At 36.8% G+C, this 19,839-nt stretch overlaps 3 protein-coding genes across 3 annotated transcripts; 1 reads left to right on the top strand and 2 right to left on the bottom strand.

Moving 5' to 3' along the window:
* Window positions 1-5,421: 5,421 nt before the first annotated feature.
* Window positions 5,422-7,573, bottom strand: LOC147570762 (F-box protein At5g65850-like). The gene is made up of 2 exons (XM_086657300.1): window positions 7,314-7,573; window positions 5,422-6,867 (listed from the first exon to the last, which is right to left on the bottom strand). The coding sequence occupies exon 2, from the start codon at window positions 6,828-6,830 to the stop codon at window positions 5,490-5,492; it is 1,341 nt and encodes a 446-aa protein (XP_086513426.1). The 5' UTR covers window positions 6,831-6,867; window positions 7,314-7,573; the 3' UTR covers window positions 5,422-5,489.
* Window positions 7,574-10,865: 3,292 nt separating this feature from the next.
* Window positions 10,866-12,501, top strand: LOC147570761 (uncharacterized). Its single transcript, XM_086664678.1, has 7 exons — window positions 10,866-10,885; window positions 11,264-11,380; window positions 11,495-11,564; window positions 11,728-11,821; window positions 11,962-11,998; window positions 12,107-12,176; window positions 12,328-12,501. Exons 1-7 carry the CDS (start codon window positions 10,866-10,868, stop codon window positions 12,499-12,501), a joined length of 582 nt encoding a protein of 193 aa, XP_086520804.1.
* An 831-nt stretch (window positions 12,502-13,332) lies between these two features.
* LOC147570760 (protein NLP5-like) lies at window positions 13,333-17,601 on the bottom strand. The gene is made up of 6 exons (XM_086657302.1): window positions 17,251-17,601; window positions 15,766-16,869; window positions 15,620-15,667; window positions 14,526-15,531; window positions 13,499-14,375; window positions 13,333-13,457 (listed from the first exon to the last, which is right to left on the bottom strand). Exons 2-5 carry the CDS (start codon window positions 16,675-16,677, stop codon window positions 13,519-13,521), a joined length of 2,823 nt encoding a protein of 940 aa, XP_086513428.1. The 5' UTR covers window positions 16,678-16,869; window positions 17,251-17,601; the 3' UTR covers window positions 13,333-13,457; window positions 13,499-13,518.
* Between the last annotated feature and the right edge of the window lie 2,238 nt (window positions 17,602-19,839).

Below are 19,839 nucleotides of genomic sequence, written 5' to 3'. Positions count from 1 at the left end.
CATGGTATTGTTCATCAAACTACTTGTCCAAATACCCCTCAACAAAATGGGGTCGCTGAAAGAAAGAATCGTCACCTGTTAGAAGTTATCAGGGCTATGTTGATCGAAGCACATATGCCATTATCTTATTGGGGAAAAGCACTTCTTGCTGCAACCTATTTAATTAATAGAGTACCATATAGTACTATTGAGTTTAAGACTCCTTTTCAAGCTCTATCGGATGTTACAACTTCTCCGACAGTTTCAAATTTACCTCCCCGTGTCTTTGGGTGTGTAGCATTTGTTCATCTTCATGAGCACCAACGTACAAAATTAACTCCAAGGGCATTAAGATGTGTATTTGTAGGGTACGGTGCAAATCAGAAAGGGTACAGATGTTATCATCCTCCAACTAAACGAATGTTTGGTACATCGGATGTTATCTTTCATGAAGATTCTAAGTATTTTTCACCTGAGTCTGAACTTCAGGGGGAGAAAACTATGCAGGAAGTTCTGACTCTTGATTATGAAGAAACGGATAATCATGTAGAAGAGAACAAAATTGGATCTAATATTGAAGTAAATTTGATTCCTGAAGAAATAAGTAGAGCTGAAATTGAAATTCCAGAATTACCAAAACCTGAATCGGTAATGGAAGAAAGTGTTAATGAAATCGTTGAACAAATTGTGGATTCACCTCCAATTGAAGTCGTTGAACCAAGGGTTAGTAATACACCAAACCAATCAGTTGTTGAGGATGTTCCTGAAGCACCTTCCGAACCACCTAGGAAAATATTACCGTCGCGTCAAACCAGAGGTATTCCTAAACCGACATATGAACCTGAGCTGTCTAGTAGAGTCAAATATCCTATGAGTCAGTATGTGTCAGATCATCGGTTGTCAGAATCAAATAAGTCGTTTGTAAATCAATTATCTACTGTACATATTCCTAACAATGTACAGGAAGCCTTATCTGATTCAAAATGGAAAGCAGCTATGAATGAGGAGATGAAATCCTTACAAAAGAATGACACTTGGGAGCTAGTTGATCGTCCAGAAGATAAAAATCCAGTAGGATGTCGGTGGATTTACTCAGTGAAGTATAAAGCAGATGGTACAATTGAACGTTACAAAGCGAGATTAGTGGCAAAAGGCTACACTCAAACTTATGGAGTCGATTACACAGAGACATTCGCTCCAATTGCAAAAATCAACACTGTTCGCGTCTTGTTATCGTTAGCAGCAAATTTAGATTGGCCACTACAACAATTTGATGTAAAGAATGCTTTTTTGCATGGGGAACTATTAGAAGAAGTCTATATGGACCTTCCACCGGGATGCAAGATACCACAAATACATAGCCAGAAGGTATGTAGATTGAAAAAGTCATTGTATGGATTAAAACAATCACCAAGAGCGTGGTTTGGAAGGTTTACAAAGGCTATGAAGGAATTCGGTTATCACCAAAGCAATTCTGACCATACCTTATTACAAAAAGGCAGAAAGGAAAACTCACAGCACTTATTGTATATGTTGATGACATGGTGGTTACTGGGGATGATCCCGAAGAACGAAAGGCTTTACAGAATTACTTATCTAAAGAGTTTGAGATGAAAGACCTTGGTCCATTGAAATACTTTCTTGGAATTGAAGTATCTCGATCTAGTAATGGGATTTTCTTATCCCAAAGAAAGTATACTTTAGATTTGTTACATGAGGTGGGTATGTCAGCGTGTGAGCCGATTGATACACCTGTCGAAGAAGGATTAAAGTTGTCAGTGGAGCCTAATCAGATACCGGTTGATAAAGGAAGATATCAACGACTGGTTGGAAGGTTGATGTACTTGGCGCACACGAGGCCAGATCTTGCATATGCGTTAAGTATTGTTAGTCAATTTATGCACAATCCCGGTGAAAAACACATGAATGCTGTTTTACGCATTTTGAGATATTTGAAGGCGGCTCCTGGAAAAGGTATTTTGTTTACTAAAAATTCGAGTTGTCGAACTATTGATGTATATACTGATGCAGATTGGGCCGGGGAAGTAAATGGTAGGCGATCAACTGCAGGATATTTTACCTTTGTTGGTGGAAATCTTGTTACATGGAGAAGTAAAAAACAGAACGTTGTTGCACGTTATGGTTAAGACTCCTGTTGGATGATTTAGGATATCCTTCTGAAAGACCAATTCAATTATATTGTGACAATAAAGAAGCATGTGATATTGCTCACAATCCAGTCCAGCACGACCGCACAAAGCATGTTGAGGTGGATCGATGTTTTATTAAAGAAAAGTTGGAAGACAACATTGTAGAATTACCAAAGGTCCGATCTGAAGATCAATTGACTGATGTTCTTACCAAAGCAGTTTCAAGTCGAATATTTTCGAAAATGGTAGACAAGTTAGGCATGTGCGATATCTATGCACCAACTTGAGGGGGAGTGTTGAAATATCTTTCTATATATTAAGATATCCCATATAATAGATATTAGGAAATATCAAATATTAGAAACTACTAAGAATTAGGAACTAGTAAATATATTAGTATAAACTATTAAGAAACTAGTAAAATATTAGAAAACTAGTAAAGTTAGAAACTAGTAGTATTGTAACTCTATAAATAGAGTCTTATATTTCTTTTGTAATCCATCAAGGAATAAAACAATTTCTTTGATCAATTTCAACTCCAGGGTAGACATAAATTTCCTAGTAATAATGTGCCTGAAAAAAGTGAGTTGATATTTGAGTGAAATTCGAGGTGGACGGGTTAATTCCGTTTTGGCCCCCGATTTGTGACCAACTGGCCGTTTTGGCCCCGAATTGTGTCCGGCAGTTCGTTTTGGCACCAAAAAATTCCTAAATGGCCCCAAATTTTTTCAACCTCCCAATTTTACCCCCATGGCATTTCTGTAATTATCTTTTTTTCTTTTTCTTTGTCCACCTCATCTAACAATCACCACATCACTCTGTCCACCTCACCCTTCTTCTCCGGCGAAAGGTTGCCGGACGGAATAAAAAATTCCGGCCTGCCACCTTTACCAAAAAAAAAAAAAAAATTTCTTCATCTCCTTCTTTCTCTCTCTTCTTCATCTTCTTCATTTCTCTCTCTTCTTCATCTCCTTCTTTCTCTCTCTTCTTCATCTCCTTTTTTCTCTCTCTTCTTCTTCTTTATCTCTTCTTCCTCTTTCTTTACCCCTCTCTCTCCGCCCCTTCGCCGGAGAACCAGACCTTGAAGGTCTGGTTTGAAACCAGACTCGGTCTGGTTGTAGAAACCAGACTCGTTCTGGTTGTAGAAACCAGACTCGGTCTGGTTTGAAACCAGACTCGGTCTGGTTATATTGAGAGAGAGAGAGAGAGAGAGAGAGAGAGAGAGAGAGAGAGAGAGAGGGGTTAGAGAGAGAGAGAGGTAAAGAAAGAGGAAGAAGAGATAAAGAAGAAGAAGTGAGAGAAAGAAGGAGATGAAGAAGAGAGAGAAAGAAGGAGATGAAGAAGAGAAAGAAATGAAGAAGATGAAATTTTTTTTTTTTTTTTGGTAAAGGTGGCCGGCCGGAATTTTTTATTTCGGCCGACAACTTTTCGCCGGAGAAGAAGGGTGAGGTGGACAGAGTGATGTGGTGATTGTTAGATGAGGTGGACAAAGAAAAAGAAAAAGAAAATAATTACAGAAATGCCATGGGGGTAGAATTGGGAGGTTGAAAAAATTTGGGGCCATTTAGGAATTTTTTGGGGCCAAAACGAACTGCCGGACACAATTTCGGGGCCAAAACGGCCAGTTGGTCACAAATCGGGGGCCAAAACGGAATTAACCCAAGAAAAAATCTACAACAAAGAAATCTTACACACGTCTTCCTTCACTCTCTGCCACTTCCTTTCTCTTAGTAATGTTGAATTCCGCCGGGTATATATAAGAAGTTGGATTGGGCTTAAGTTATACTATATAATTACATAATTTCTAAATTAAGAGAAAAATTGCTTTCTTTATGGTATTTCCCTAATAGAGATATCCTATTTTGGCAGGAAATCTTACATAAAGTTGAGACGGAATCATGTGTAAATTAAGAGGCAACAAGGGAATGATTAATTGATATGATCCAATGGTGGTGATTAAGTCTAATCCTAGACAAACGTTCTAATTTGTATTTGTATAATAGACAATCTAGATCGTTAATATAAGAAAGAATTTCATTATAATATGAGAGGACCTCTAGACAATATCCTTTATCAAAAAAATGATGTTCGTCCCGTTTTCTCTTCTATTTTATGATATAGATTATATTATGTTGTGAAAGTGGGTAGTTATTTTGGGATTTGTGGTCGATTTTGATGTCCTCGTAGTTTGTTTCTTCTTGATTTGAATCATTTTTTTTTTATTATGAGACTTGGTAGTCTGTTAATTCTATAGCATCTAGTATTAAATATTGCTTAGGTTATAGCTATAACTTATAGGAGCGATATATGGTTTTGTCATGAACCCGTATATTTTCGTGACAAGTTCACAATCTAAATACTCTCTTAAGTTCTTAGTTTTTGGTAGTGGCAGGTTGACCTTAATTTATTATTTCTCTGATTCACAATCTAAATACTCTCTTAAGATAGAATGAAAACTTCTCTTTTGTTGATAGTATACTGATGGTTTTCATAGTTATGTTTATGTACGTATCAGTTGTCATCATCAAACAACTCCGCAGACCTCTGGCTCCAAATAATAGTGATGCAAAGGACTTTGAGGCAAAAATCATCGAGCCAAAAGGACCTTCAGGCACCAAAACAGGAGAATAACCAACTTACATGCTTTACCTCCTAAAAACCCATTTTAGTCCTGGACATTTAACCGCATGCAGATGGGCAACAGAGTATGTGGTGGGTTGAAGGAAAGTAGCCTATAAGATGGATGGAACCTTCTGTTGGATGGTTGACTGTTCACCAGTACAAATTTGTATATTGCCAATCAAGAATCTACGAGTATGGGTCCTGTCGGTTCGTGTTATAGAGAGGTGAATAAATGAACAAGGACACTGTATTTACTTAATAATGCCAAGATCAGTCCTACGTTGAATCCTGAAAGGAAAAAAGAAAGAAAAGAATGATAGTGAGCCCCCCTATAATTAATAGGGGAATGTTGTAGAACTTGTATTGAAATATTCAGAAATGTAAGTTGTACAAAACTTGAATACATAATGGATCGCGGAGCAACAACATTATCGGCCACTATGATTACATTTTTTCTTATCTTAATATTGAAATTAAGGGAAGAAACCCAAAGGTCTTAAGGTCACATGGACCTAGCCTTAGAACTAATATTTAGATAGTTAGAGGTCCCCCCCATCTTCTATGTTTGTAATGAACCAAAACCTAAACCCAAGCAACAAAATGGTTGTCCTGGTGTGAGCAAGTTGATCTGAATTGCCATTGTTGTTGAAAAAAATTGACTCTAAGGGACTTAATAAATAAGCTTTATTATTATATGTTCAAATGATCACAGACTAGATTCAACTATAACAAACTTCCTTACTTCCTAAAAACATAAAGAGCCGAACACATACCAAGAAAACAACAAACACCAATTACTATGCTAGTATTAGACCATTCTTCGGTGTCAACCAAGGGTTGTGGTGGACTGGTGGTGATCATCTGGTCGTGGTGGTCGCCGACTGGTAGTTGTGCTCCAACAGGATAAATGCTCTCTTCAAGTACTGACAAATGGAAATAATTATCATATTTATTTTCTGGCTGAGGCAAACTACCATATTCACTAAACTTCTTCTTCTTCATGTCGTAAAAATAAATAAGAGATTCCTCCGAGCGAAATATTCTTGTTATCATAAACAAATCTGTTCCTGGAATTGATTTAATAACATAAATCTTACCATCTTCCATACAAAAGGGCAATTCAATCATCTCCCAAATCCACTTATAATTATTCTTTCCTACCTCCTCCTGATTTATATAAGTCCACACCCTCATCTCTGTCACCTTCTTTTGATCATCATAAACCATTCTCTCTATTATTGCTAATTGTCCATCAACTTCTAATGGAAATTCGTAATCGTCACGATATCTTATACCATTGGGGGGTGGTTTTATCAATCTAAATTTCTCTTTTCCAACATCAAATGCTAATATGTTGTACAACCGTTGGTCCCCCTCCCACGCCAGGTTGACTATGAACCAATAAATAAAACCATTAATGTAAATTGCAGTTCTATAGCCGAAGTCATTAACCGGTAGTACTTGGTAACTTGTTCTCCAAGTATTTTCACCGACTGTCAATACATCCACAGCAACCTTTTGAAAAGTACCATCTATCAGCCACACTAATAATACTTTATGTTCTTGGGTAACAGGATCAAAACCAAATCCACTTATAGGAACAAGAAGACGACCATTATTATTTTTCCAAACATTTGATGTAATCCATGGTGATGCTTCTTTGGTGCAAAGATTGTAAATAAGAACAGAACCTTTCCCATCGACGAAACATAACAGACCATTAATAGGTCCGTGCATGAGCTTTCCATCGCATGTACGCGGAATTGTTGTCACATCTTCAATACTCTGCTTGAACAAATCTAGTGTGAGGAAACTAATTCCTCCACGGTAAGATTGGATGACCATCTTTTTATTTGATTTTGAGCGACAACTGTATAATAAGAAAAAATGTTTGTCTTCTTGAATTAGAGACAACCAACTCTTGCGTACACACTTGAACCGCATAAGTGACTTGGGAGGAAGTCTACTAAGTATGTCGACCATTATTTCATCAATAGCATAAACTCCGTGAAGGTTTGAAACATTGTCGGCGACCGAGGTGATGATAGGAACAGAATCTTGACTACTTTTGTTTCTCATTGTACGTAGTTTAAACAATCTTGTTTCCTTTTCTTTTCTGTAACTTTTTTCTTGTTCAGATATATATCTATTATATATATAACAACGTAGAGAGATTTAAGAATCCCTTTTTAATTAAACTTCCTTTAAAAACCAAACCGTAATTTTTATTTAGAAATTTTGATTTTAAAAAAAAAAAAGATTTTGGTAAGTAACAACTTATTTGAGAATCCCCTTTTAATTAAACTTCCTTAAAAACCCGTCCATTCTTTTATTTAGAAGATTTTGATAAGTAACAACTTATTTCAGGATCTCCTTTTAATTAAAATTTCCGTAAAAACCCGTCCTTTCTTTTTATTTAGAAGTTTTCATTTAAAAAAAAAAAAAAAATTTGGTAAGTAACAACTTATTTGAGAATCCCTTTTTGATTAAACTTCCTTCAATATGATTTACAGAGATAAAATTTGAAATTCCAAAGAGGGAGATAGAGAGAGATGAACTTACACGGGTTGATGAGATGTGATGAATAGAGGAAGATCTATCAATCGGTTGAGGAAATTTCTCTTTCTTCGACCTAATACCTGTATCACGGCTGGATTCGGAGAGTGAAATGGAGGAGTCAAATGAGAGATTAAATCTAGGGTTTTGTTACTAATTACATTCTAAACAAGTTAAGGAAACCAAAAGCTACTTGGTGGTGCCCGTGCCTCTATCAAATTTTCACTTCATATTATTATGTACAAAATTCTAAATGAGTGAGTGATGATGCAACAATCGTATTAAGACCATATAATACAAGTTTAGAATGTACATATTGCATCACACAATTGTATTAAGACCATATAATACAATTGTTGCACAGCTCATGATGCAACAATCGCTCATGCAAAAGTAAAAAAGTAGTCAACAAGTGGTCCAAGGTGGTGTGGACATAAACTCCAGAAAGTCTTTGAGGTCCCATGTTCGAATCCGAGAGAAAGTTGAATCTTTGGTTATTTGATTTGGGATTATTAGGGTATAAATAATGTAGTTGGGCTTTAGGCCATAGTTCAGTTAGGCTTTAGGCCATAATTTAGTTGTGCGGTTAGCGAGCTTATCACATCTTTGATGTATCAATGTCATATGTAATGACTACCGTTGATAGTAGTCAGTTTCCAAAAAAAAAAAAGTAAATAGGTAAAATTAAAGGACCAAATAACTAAAGACTAGAAAAGGAATGTCATAACTGATCCAAGTTCTATTTCAGGCAGTATGATGTGTCTGTTCAACAACCTGAGTTCTGGAAGATGTATGCATATGTTCAGTAATAAAGATTTTGTCTATAGACAGAATTTCGAAAGTATTATGTACGACCATAGCCAAAGCATGGTAAGTAAGTCATGTGCTATAGATCTAGTATTATGTAATATGTTAAAATATGTTAGTTCCAAACCAAACCTCAAGGTATTCAAACTGAAAGAAGGTAAGCTGAGAGTAATGGAAATTGTTTATACCAACACCACTAGCGATGTGTTATACATTAGGGAGTTAGTTTGTACTTCATACAACTAAGAGCTATTGAATTACTGCAACTTGTTTGACAGCTTAACACAGTAGGATGTATGACACTAGATCTCTATGAAACTGATCAAATAAGATGACACCGACTCTCTAAAATATATCCTGTCTTAAAATTGTCAAAACAAGTTGTTACTTCAGTATATATGCTGAGAGTGTGTGGCAGTTTGTATTCAGACTGATTAGACATGCTAACGGAAAGAATATTCAACAAAGTGAAAATATGCTAATTTATCTCAAGTACTTCTAAGTGATCCATTTCATTGGTTATTTTGTTCAAATTTCGACTGGCAGTTTTTTCTTCTCTATGGTTGCCCTTTTCAACATTTGTAGCTTACTATGCTTTATGATTATTTTTAGATAGCAAGAGCATCATTATTACCTGAATCAAGCTACATAGCAAAACCAACAGCTTCATGGCTTGATGACTTTCTAGAGTGGATGTCTCCAGAGGCCTTTGGTTGCTGCCGTAAGTTCACAAATGGGACTTATTGCCCACCTGATGATCAGGTGAAATATACTGCCTTGCATGTATTTCACTAATTAAAAGCACTCTCTTTGAATAAGTAAGCATGCTCTTGGATTTGGTGCATTCAATTTCACTAATTAGAAAACTCTCTTCGGATAACTAAGCAAGCTCTTGGATTTGGTGATGTAGGACAGAAGTGGGAAAATGGAATTGAAGAAGAAAATAACTTGATTATATTATAGATAGACACTATAAGACATTAAAGACATTAAAGAGACCCTAAAAGACATTAAAACTTTAAACAAGGTGGAACCATTTTGGATTAGGCCCACATTATTCAAGATTCCAAGTGGGCCCTTCATCTAAGACATGCCAAATCAGAATTTGGGCCTTAGAATCTTTCTTTTGACGCCTCCGATACACCTTTTGTGGTTGTTGTTGCCATTCATCTCTATCAACTCTCCCTAGCTTGAGAAAACTCGACCCCGACGAGTTAATTGCATAAAACTTCTCATAAAGGTCTTGGTCGAGTCTTTAAAACTCATCATCTCTAATCCACGTACAATCCGAAAGTGGGTGTCCCCTACATTTAGTCAAATACTTTTGATAACCACCTACCCTAGTAGAAATAAATTGATGATCCACAACGTCTTCAATTTCTTCTTTTGAATGTGGGGCTGGTGGTAGGCGAATGACAGGATCCTTGTCAACTACATAGCTGTCGTGTTCACGGTACAAAGTAAGATCCTCAATGTTGAACACATTACTTATGCCCATATCTTTGGGTAAGTCGAGAACATATGCATTAGAGCTGATCTTCTTAAGAACCATATATGGACCAGCATGTCTCCCTCGTTAAACTCGATAATCTTCCTCCTCAAGTCGGCATGTGCTTTATAAGTTTGATTCTGATTGCAATCTTTCGCCTTACCTCATCATGTATGTCCCGAATGTGCTTACTAAAAGCATCTGCTTCAGCATTAGGGCGTGCTTCAATTGGTAAAGGAACCAAATCAATAGGCTTCTTTGGCAGTATACCAGTTACTATTTCAAAGGGGTTGCGACCAGTAGATCTGTTCACTGAACTATTATAAGCAAATTCAGCCATAGGAATGACCAGATCCCAGCTAGGAGCATGGTCACCCACTAGGCAGCGAAGTAAATCACCCAAACTTCGATTAACAACTTCTGTTTGACCATCCGTCTGTGGGTGAAAAGAAGAAGAAAACTTCAGCTTTGTATTCAGCAATTTCCATAGAATATGCCAAAAATAACTCATAAACTTCACATCACGATCCGAGACAATGGTTGTAGGCAACCCGTGAAATCGAACCACTTTTTTAAAGAAGAGCTTAGCAACAGAGACAACATCAACAGTCTTTGTACACGGAATAAAATGTGCCATTTTCGAATATCGATCCACAACCACATATATGGAATCATGGCCTCTAAGGATTTTTGGTAACCCAAGGATAAAGTCCATGCTTAGGTCTTGCCATGGTTCATGAGGGATAGGTAATGGCATATCTAAGCCAGTATTTTTCCGCCTTCCTTTTGCTGTTTGACAAGTTCGACAACGAGAAACAACTTTGGCAACGTCTCTTTTCAACCCTGGCCAATAAAATCGATCTTCAACCATCACAATAGTCTTATCTCTTCCAAAGTGACCTGCTGCTCCTCCTGCATGTAATTCCCATATTACTTGCTCTCTAAGAGAGGTGTCGAGCAAACAAAGTTGAGTCCCCTTGAACAAGTAGCCATCGTGTATAGAAAATTCAGTATATACTCCTTGCTGTCCAGCCAACAAATCATCATAGATGATGCTGAAATCTTTACAAGAGGGGTAGTCCTTTTTTAGTAAATCAAAACCGACAACTTGGACTTGCATGGAAGAGAGGATATGAACTACTCGACTTAAAGCATCATCAACCTTGTTTTCAGTACCTGCCTTGTGCTTGATAACAAAAGCATATTCCTGTAAGAAAGAAACCCACTTACCATGACGACGATTTAAATTCTTTTGAGAGTTTATGTATTTGAGAGCCTCATGGTCAGAGAATAGCACAAACTCTTGAAAAATAAGATAAGTCCGCCACAAAAGAAGGGCTTGAACAACAACATAAAATTCCTTGTCGTACGTGGAATACTTTTGCTTTGCCTCATTCAGTTTTTCGCTGAAAAATGCAATTGGGGTTCCTTCTTGACTTAAAACACCTCCGATTCCCACATATGATGCATCACATGTCACTTCAAACACCTCTGAGAATTTTTCTCGCGATCACAATTGTTCTCGCAGAAACTGATGCACCTTAGTTACTAGATTATAAGTTAACTTGGAGTTTGAGGGAAATCTGATTTCATTGTACTAGTTTGCGTAAGAGATATGGTCACACGGAGCATATATAAGATACTATACTCTTTATAAAAGGAGAGGATTATCGTTTGATTCATTTAGACTTTTATCTAACAATTTTTTTTTATCAGGGTACGAGAAGGGTGTTTTTCAAGCATCAGCTTTCCGTACGTATCACACTCCACTTAATAAACAAGTAAGGAAATTGAAACATTTTAACGTAAATATGTTATCTCTGAAGCTGAGTCAGACTTTTTCACATTATTACACAAGCTTCCACTTAATTAGATCTGCATGCTCATTGTTGCAAACTGACTTTGTAAATTCATTGCGAGCTGCACGAGAGTTCAGCTCAAGAGTAGCCAAAGTGCTGAATGTAAGTCTTGAATCATCATGATACCATAAACACTAGCTTATACTGTGCCTTATTGTTGATTTAGAAGCAGAAAATGATTAGAACCTGTGGTTATTGTTTATTTAAAAGCATAAATGGCTAGTCATTTTTCATTGGAAGTGCTGGCTTTACCTTTCTGATGCAGATTGATGTCTTTCCATATGCCATGTTTTATATCTTCTTTGAGCAATACCTTAATATCCTGAGAACCGCTTTGATTAGCATCGCTATAGCTCTTGGTTAGTGTTTTCTCCGATGAGATGTGCTCGACGTTACTTAGTAGTGTAAACGGATATATTAAAAAATTATTATTATTTTTTATTTTCGGAACCTTCACTCTAATAGCTCTAACTGAATCTTCTGAACTTTGTATTGGCAGCTGCTGTGTTTGTTGTTTGCTTGATTATCACCAGCAGGTCTTTGATCTTTTTTCTCCCTTTTCCCTAGTGCATCAATTTCTGTGTATCTTTGCCCAATTTCACTGTCGTTGGTATAACTCCGTTTTGTTGCAATCTTGAGCACAGTATATGGAGTTCAGCTATCATTCTACTTGTCTTGACAATGATTTCGGCGTATTTGAAACTTTCTTTTCATGTCTAGTCATTCACTGAAAGATTAATCTCAACAGATACATTTCCATCTGATCTGATAAAACCATGTTTCGAAATTCTTATTTTTCCTTCAATTTATACATTCCTTACAACTTACAAGTTCGGCAAATGATTAATAATGTTGAATTGTGCAGGGTGTGATGGCGATTTTGAATATCCAACTTAACGCACTCTCAGTTGTAAACCTTGTCATGTCAATTGGAATTGCTGTTGAGTTCTGCGTGCATATAACACATGCTACTAAGCTTATGTGGTCCGCCATCAAGATGTACACAAGTAGAGAGGCAAGACGGTCAAAGTACATCTGAGAAAAGTTCAAAAAAAAAAAGAATGCACCAGCCGGGAATCAAACCCGGGTCTGTACCGTGGCAGGGTACTATTCTACCACTAGACCACTGGTGCTCGTTGTATCTAATTTCAAATGAAATCTTCTTAATAAGATGTATTGTCTGAAACTATGCCATTCCCAAACACATAACCTCATCCCAACTGGACAGAGTCTCCACATAAATCTTATGTTATTTGTTGTGATTCGCGCTTCCAATGATTTTGATCCAGAGGTGCGAGTCACGACAAAACACATGATTTCTATCCAAAAACACAAGATTTCTATCCAAGGTTTGTTCGATTTTTCTTGTTCCTTAGCATTACTCTTAATGAAAAGAGATGGGAAATGACCTATTTCATAGCAAAATAAGATTGTATACGAAACACACGTACTGAAAAACAGAAAAGGTGTCAAAACTAGGTAGACTAGTTACAATGTAGGCGTTAGTCGTTTCCTGCTGAATATATTTGTTGAAGAAATTGTTGTTAAACACTATAAAAGCATCAACTATATAAGCTGATTTAAATGCTTTCTCCTAGTCCATAACAAAGAAAGAAGGACTGCCACTTACAAGGACTTATTTTAAACTATTTCGTAACCTCGCCATTCACCATATATAGTTCTTGAAAATACACATACACAATATGAACTTAATAATTTTTTTAACAGACCTCGTCGGTCCCTCCTGTTTAATATATTTTAAAACCAAGTAACATCATTTAATGGATGAAGGAAGCTCAGACTCCCCGCGCTTCTACATGCCCTTCTCCATTTTCAGAATCCCAACTTTCTTACTGAGAATAAGATTTCATAGTCTGCAAACTTAACCTGAAGACCGACCAGTCTTTTGTTCATTTCAAACTCACTTATTCATCCACTACTTTCAGGCCCTTCACTGTGTCTCTAACCAACCACGATTAGTGACGACTTCTTTATGTTGTAGACACTAAAAACTTACTTGGTAAGAGAGTTAGTAGGTTTATTCAGTTTCTACGAACTACTGAGCAGTACTACCCAAGGAACTTCCAAGATTCGGGTAAGAAGCTTGTTGAACTCTGAGTTTAATTGTCTGAGTCTGATATGATTTATAGATTTCCATACACTCCTCAAGATCAGCATCACATGTCAATAGAACCCACTCGTTATCATCATCCAAGTATTGGATAACATTTCTGCTCATATCATCTATGAAAAATCGCTTAGCTATCTCTTGTTGTAGATCTCTGAAACCCCACTGGAGTTGCATACTGAAACGGACTTTCTCTTCCCCGTAAGTCACTTTCAATCTAGGAGCTCCTCTGTCGTGATATACATTACTACTGCTCGGAATTGGAGGTAAACTGTCACCTAGGCTAGGATTCTGATCAGTAAGGTATCTTTGGCTTTGGGATCTTCCCAGAAGACCCGTCGGATCTTCCTGAACTATTGACTGCAATTGTTCTGTTTTTTCAGATATCGAAGTATCTTCTTTACCTCCAAGATTGACAGTACCAGGATTCTGCTGAGTGGAACAACAGAGGCTTGAACTGGAGCTTTGACTACAGGAAGAAGAAGGTGGTGATATCGATGCAGCAGCTTGAGGACTCGAGACACCTTCTGGTTGTACATTAGATGGATTAGATCGATCATTTGGCTGTGGTCTCGAAAATGCGCTACTTCCAGAGAGATTTGGAGAAGTTAACTCAGAAAAATTCGTGTAAATTGATCCAATTTGAAAAGCACCTTCAGCGCCTCGCACTGAGTCAATGACGATTTGGAGTTTTCTTAAAGAATGTCCTACTTTCTTTATCTTTCTTGAAGGCCACCGAGTTATCCCGTGTTGCCTGCATATCCTCTTCAGGGTAGTTGGGCACACTGGAATAGACATAGCCGTGTAAGAACACGCTTATGGAGCATTAGCAAGTCAACCATTTAGATCTAGGAACACTTTAGTTTCTTTTCATTAGCTAGATAAAAAGTAAAGGATGTGCATATTAAATCTTGTATACCAAGTGTTCAACTTACCACCAAGGCTCTTGGCTGCATCTTTTAAGCTCCCTGGAAAGTACTGCCGAAGAACTTGCAAGCTGATGGTTTTCTCCATCTTGGTCCTTCTCTTTCCTCCCGTTCTGCTCGTACTCGAGACTTTACGCTCAATCAAAGAAGAATCACCACCGCTATCAGCGTTGTGTTTGGGACGAGAATCTTGGCTATGCTGCTTAAATTCCATGAACGGTTGCCCTTGCTGTAATACAACCTCAGAGCTATTCCAATGAGTTGTTACTTTGAACCCTTCCGCCGATTCTTCTTTCTGAACGCCTTTACCCTTACGTTGAACCTCAATCAATTGAGTGATCCATGATGATCCTTTGTCACATGATCCTTTCGAAGGAATGGGTTGTGTTAGCATAGGCATTTGATCTCTAAAAGGTTCTGGATTTGGAGGTGCAGCTACTTCATTGTTACTCAAAGTAGTTTCTTCTTGTAGCTCTTTATCCATGACAACCCGTAAGCTTCGGCAAACATTTTGTATGATAAGAGACAAGGATCTGAGCATTGCCTTTTGTTGTTCCGTGTCTCGACAATCCACGGGTAAGAAAAACTCAAGAACATAGTCAGTTGTTCCAGTGTACATGCTTCGTAGGCGGATTGCAACAGCAGCTCCCAACCCAAACATTCTAGCATAGTGCGAGAGAGGATAGTCCTTCTTACTTAGAGTGGTTATGTCACTAAAGAAACATGGTTGATTTGTTGTTAATGCTCTTCCAACAACTCCTTGGCCTTTGAACAGGTGATGTTCAGAGCAAGCCTCATGAAACCCCCAAATTTTAGGATCGCACACACAACAAGCAGAATTCACAGTTGAGACATAATGAGTGTAGTTAATTTGGTCAGAGTGTCGGCATCCTTCATTTCCTTGTATAATGCATGGGACCCATGTCTGGGCTAAGGGCAATCTATGAGTTTCACAGACAGCTCTCAAGACCTCTAGAATCTCTAGCAAAACAGCTTGGTAAGAGAAGTTTGGTGCCTGATAAGAAGAGATGGTAGCATGACTTCAAGAAGACATTTTGGATTTACAGATAGCTAAAATGAGATCGATTAATGTCGATTGTTACCTTGAGGGTGGAAGGACTTGCGACTTCAGAACCCCTCAGATTCACCGACTGCAAACGAGTCCAGGTGAAAAATACTCAAACATAGACAGACATGGAAGAATGAATTAGAAAAGAGACAGAATCAAAGAGTGAAAGAGGAGACATACCTCTAATGCCTTACAGATATTTTCCAGCTCAGGACGATAATTGATCTTTTGAGTGGTCATCACAACTTCAACAACACCCAAGCATGATCTACTACCTAGTTCAAAAATGGGGAGGGCAAGAGTTCCACGAACATCATATCTTTGAGCGTGATGAATCCGTGGATACTCGTTTCTGCTAAAGAATCTAACATCAGGAGTCCATTCAGGAACCTTCCCCAAAAAAACCCGGCCAGGTAAACCAACTGACTCGTTTGAATCCTCGTCAGCTGGAAACTCATACTCCATAGAAGCATTTCTGTAACTTTCAAGCCTTTGGCAGCTAGAATCCAGTTCAAATGGTTGGCCATTAGTAATAAGAAATTGCTTGCCTTCTTTCCTTACAGGAACCCATATCTGAATAAGAACTTCTGCATTCTTAGTCGAACATCTTATGTGATTAAGAGCTCGACCTAGCCTGTCTATCACCGTAGAATGAGGAGTAGGCTCAATCCACCACCTTCTGTCAAGTTCAGAGCTTCCGCCGCTAGGATGACCACGTTCTGGTTGGCTAGAAGTCTCTGCATTACGAAAGGTACTGTTTGCATTCAGATATTGAGTTTCAACAGAAGTCGACGGTTGTAGGGAAGCGGGAATCCTGGGAACAATTGATCCTTCCCTCTCTTCTTGTTTGTTAATTTGAGATGGGTTCAAACCCTCTGAAACAGTACTAGTTGTGGAAGTAGTAGTAGTAGTAGGCAAAAAATATGAAGAATTGAATAAAGCAGTTGGATTTGAGGAACTAGGTTGCAAGAAATCTGATCCTTGAGTAGTCTCCAACCAACAACCTTCTGACAAGAGTTCATCCATGAGATCAAAATCGACGTTGGGATCGGTCGACATGTTATGGGATGGAAATGATTTGCCATCGGCCATTATATATGTATGTGGTCCTCTTTAGTACCCCATTATAAGTATCCTCCTCCCATTCTGGACCCCAATTTCCAGATAATTTCAGGATTGATCCAAAAGGAAGTAGAATGTAGAAGAAAAAGTGAAAAGCAAAAGAGGAGCCTCCTCCAATATGAAATCTTCTTCCTTTTTTCTGTCTTCAGAAGCCCAATCTGTCTAAATTGTGTAAACAGAAATCTTGTGAGGAAATAAAAAGAAGGAAAACTAACATCATTCTAAACAAGCTAGAAATCCTTGTAAAGGAAACCCTAATTAAACTAAATGAAGTTACCCAGGTACATACAAAATTTTGATTAATCTAAAACAAGAAACCAGTAAATGTAAGTATAAAAAAGAAGAAGAAGAAGGTTGTGAGTATTTTTTCTCCAGAAAGCAAAAGGAATGAAGAATCAAAAAAGACCCACTTTTTAGGAGAAAAGCCAAAGTCACATACAGTTAAGAAACAATTTGAACAGAAAAGTTAAAGCAACTTGGAGAGAGAGAGAGAGAGAGAGAGAGAGAGAGAGAGAGAGAGAGAGAGAGAGAGAGAGAACTCACTTTGACAGAATCTTGAATAGATAGGAGATGGGTAGATATGTTACAGAAACAGCAAGATCATGAAATACTTAACAAACAGTAGAGTCAACCTAACAATATGCTGTGAGGAAAGAAGCTTTTGTCTTAATTTCCAGTTTCTACAACATATCTACCCAGAGAAGAGAGAGATTCAACAAACAAAAACCCTTCTATCTATTCTATTCTATACTATATTAGGAAGAAGAAGAAGAAGAAGAAGAAGTTAGAGACAAGTAGCTAGAAAGAAAGAAATAGAGCAAGCAAAAAAAGTAGTAGTAGACTTTTAGAGAGAGAGAGAGAGAGGGTATGTGTGTATTTTTCATGATGTTAGATTCTCTGCTTCTCTCCCCACTAGGGTATTTAATGGCAGGTACTAAGATTCCCATTCTAAGGTAACCAGATACTGCCACTTGTTAGTTGATGAAGTCAGACTGAATATTTAGCCTTCAATATTCCAGGGTCCCACAACCACTTACTCTCATCATCAGATGATCATGATAATCCAACGACTATAAATCATTGGATTTCAGTATCAAGGTGGGATCCCATGGATGACATCATTGCTTAGCTCAGTATGGTTGTTGATTCTTTCTCATCAGATTCTCCTCCCTCTCTTATTAATTTCCTTTTTAACTCCCATTAACTTCACCACTTTTCTAATTAATATTGAGTTAGATGAAACTATATGACAACATATCTCAAGAGCTAAGATGGAATATAATTTTATTCAAATAATCAAAAAAGAAATACACCTAGGTAACAATATATCGACAGATGACATCATTTAGATTTCGATAGAATTCTGATATGTAAATGTGAGTTCAAGAGTTTCTCATTACTGACACGAACATGCCTAATGCCTTCTTTTTTAAATTATATCGATGATATCAACTCAAATAATTAAAAATATGGCAATATGTATAAGTTATGACAAGAGTTTTTACTACTATTAGTAGCTCTAAATTTTTCACAAGTCTCCATCTAATTAATAAAAAAGAAATAATGTTTTGGTTAGTATTTTTATACGTATTTTATACAGGAACATACTCCACAGGTACAAATGAAAGTCAAACACCAAAAATGCTTTTAATAAACATCAAAATATGAGATAAAAGGGTATTTTGATGTTTTTTTTAATAAAAATTATGTTCTTTTACATTTTTCAACTACAACTTTTGAATATCTCAAAGAAGAGTTCAATATTAATGTAAAGAAAAGAATCTTATAATTGTTGCTTATAAGGAAACACATAACAACTACCCAAATATCAAATAGAATAAGACAATTAATTATCTTAATTATATTTTAATCCTCTTTGCTTTAAAGTTGATCAAGGAGTTGTTACATGTTAAAATAACTAGGTTCAAAACTTAAGATTAAATTTTATTTTTGGTATAAAAGTGTGGATTCTTACATCAGTATTTTCTGTCACAAGCAAGCAAGCACACACAAAAAACACACGCATACATAGATATATGTTCACCTCTTGAAATAAAAAATCGAAAAGGGAAAAATTCACAATCAACGGTTCATTAAGTTTAATTAATGTTTTCTAATCTAGGAGGTTCACAATTGATAGTTAATTAACAAAGTTGCTTCATTTTGTCCTCACAATTATACTCTCATACTCCTTTTATTTGGACTTTCAGTATACAATCGTTCCAATGTATTATCAAACGTTGTACTGATTTTTAGCTTCTTAACAAAAAAAAATGTCCTACTTTGCACATCACGTCTTAATGAAAACTGGGTTCTCGTTGAGGGCCAAATACCCTCATATAAGACACGGTTGGTAGTACATCATCGCTTGTACTGGTGAAGTCAATTGTATATGTTTTCATATGAGCAACTTACTAGGAACAACGCGCTTTTAAATACTTCTGAAATGGTAAAGAAGAACTCACTAAATCAAGCAATTACTTGAAGTAGAAAGTTTAAACCCATATAAAATATGTATAAAGAATATTTACGAAGATCTAAACAAGTTGCAGTTAAGCACTTGCAACTTGTTTAGAGTTTGTATATGTACTATCTCTAGAAGAAATTCAAAATTAAATACTTGTTTGTCACTTATGTGCACAACATGTTATGTGGTTATGAAACAGCTTTCAATTGACTTCTTCTTCTAACCATGCAACATCACTATCTCCATCACAAACATCACCACATCAAACTCTCTTGTATTTTTAGTCAACCCATGTTATTAGGAGAAACCAAAATCTTTGATACACTCATACGCAGGGTGTTTGAAGTATTATTGAATAGTGTAGAAATGAATACCGCGATATATACAACCTCAATACACACGCACCACCACTGAGGTCAAGGTGTAGTTGAATGCGACGATACATTGTAACGCCATACATTTTACGGATGCGAAATCTACCACACCCTCCGAAAACACAGTATATCTAATATGAACTAATTATTTATATAGGACTTAAAAAATGGAGTTGAGATTTTTAGTTCAAAATGTAGGGATCATAATTAGCATACCATACTATCTAATAATTGATGGAAACAAGATTCATCAACTATTTATTTGACATACAGTCACTCATTAGATGATTT

Source organism: Eschscholzia californica, unplaced genomic scaffold, assembly GCF_041429995.1.
Source record: "Eschscholzia californica isolate CP2 unplaced genomic scaffold, dmEscCali1.0.p SCAF_1, whole genome shotgun sequence".
Classification (NCBI taxonomy): Eukaryota; Viridiplantae; Streptophyta; class Magnoliopsida; order Ranunculales; family Papaveraceae; genus Eschscholzia; species Eschscholzia californica.
The sequence above is the reverse complement of the archived record's forward strand: the minus strand, read 5'-3'. Positions and strand labels throughout refer to the sequence as shown.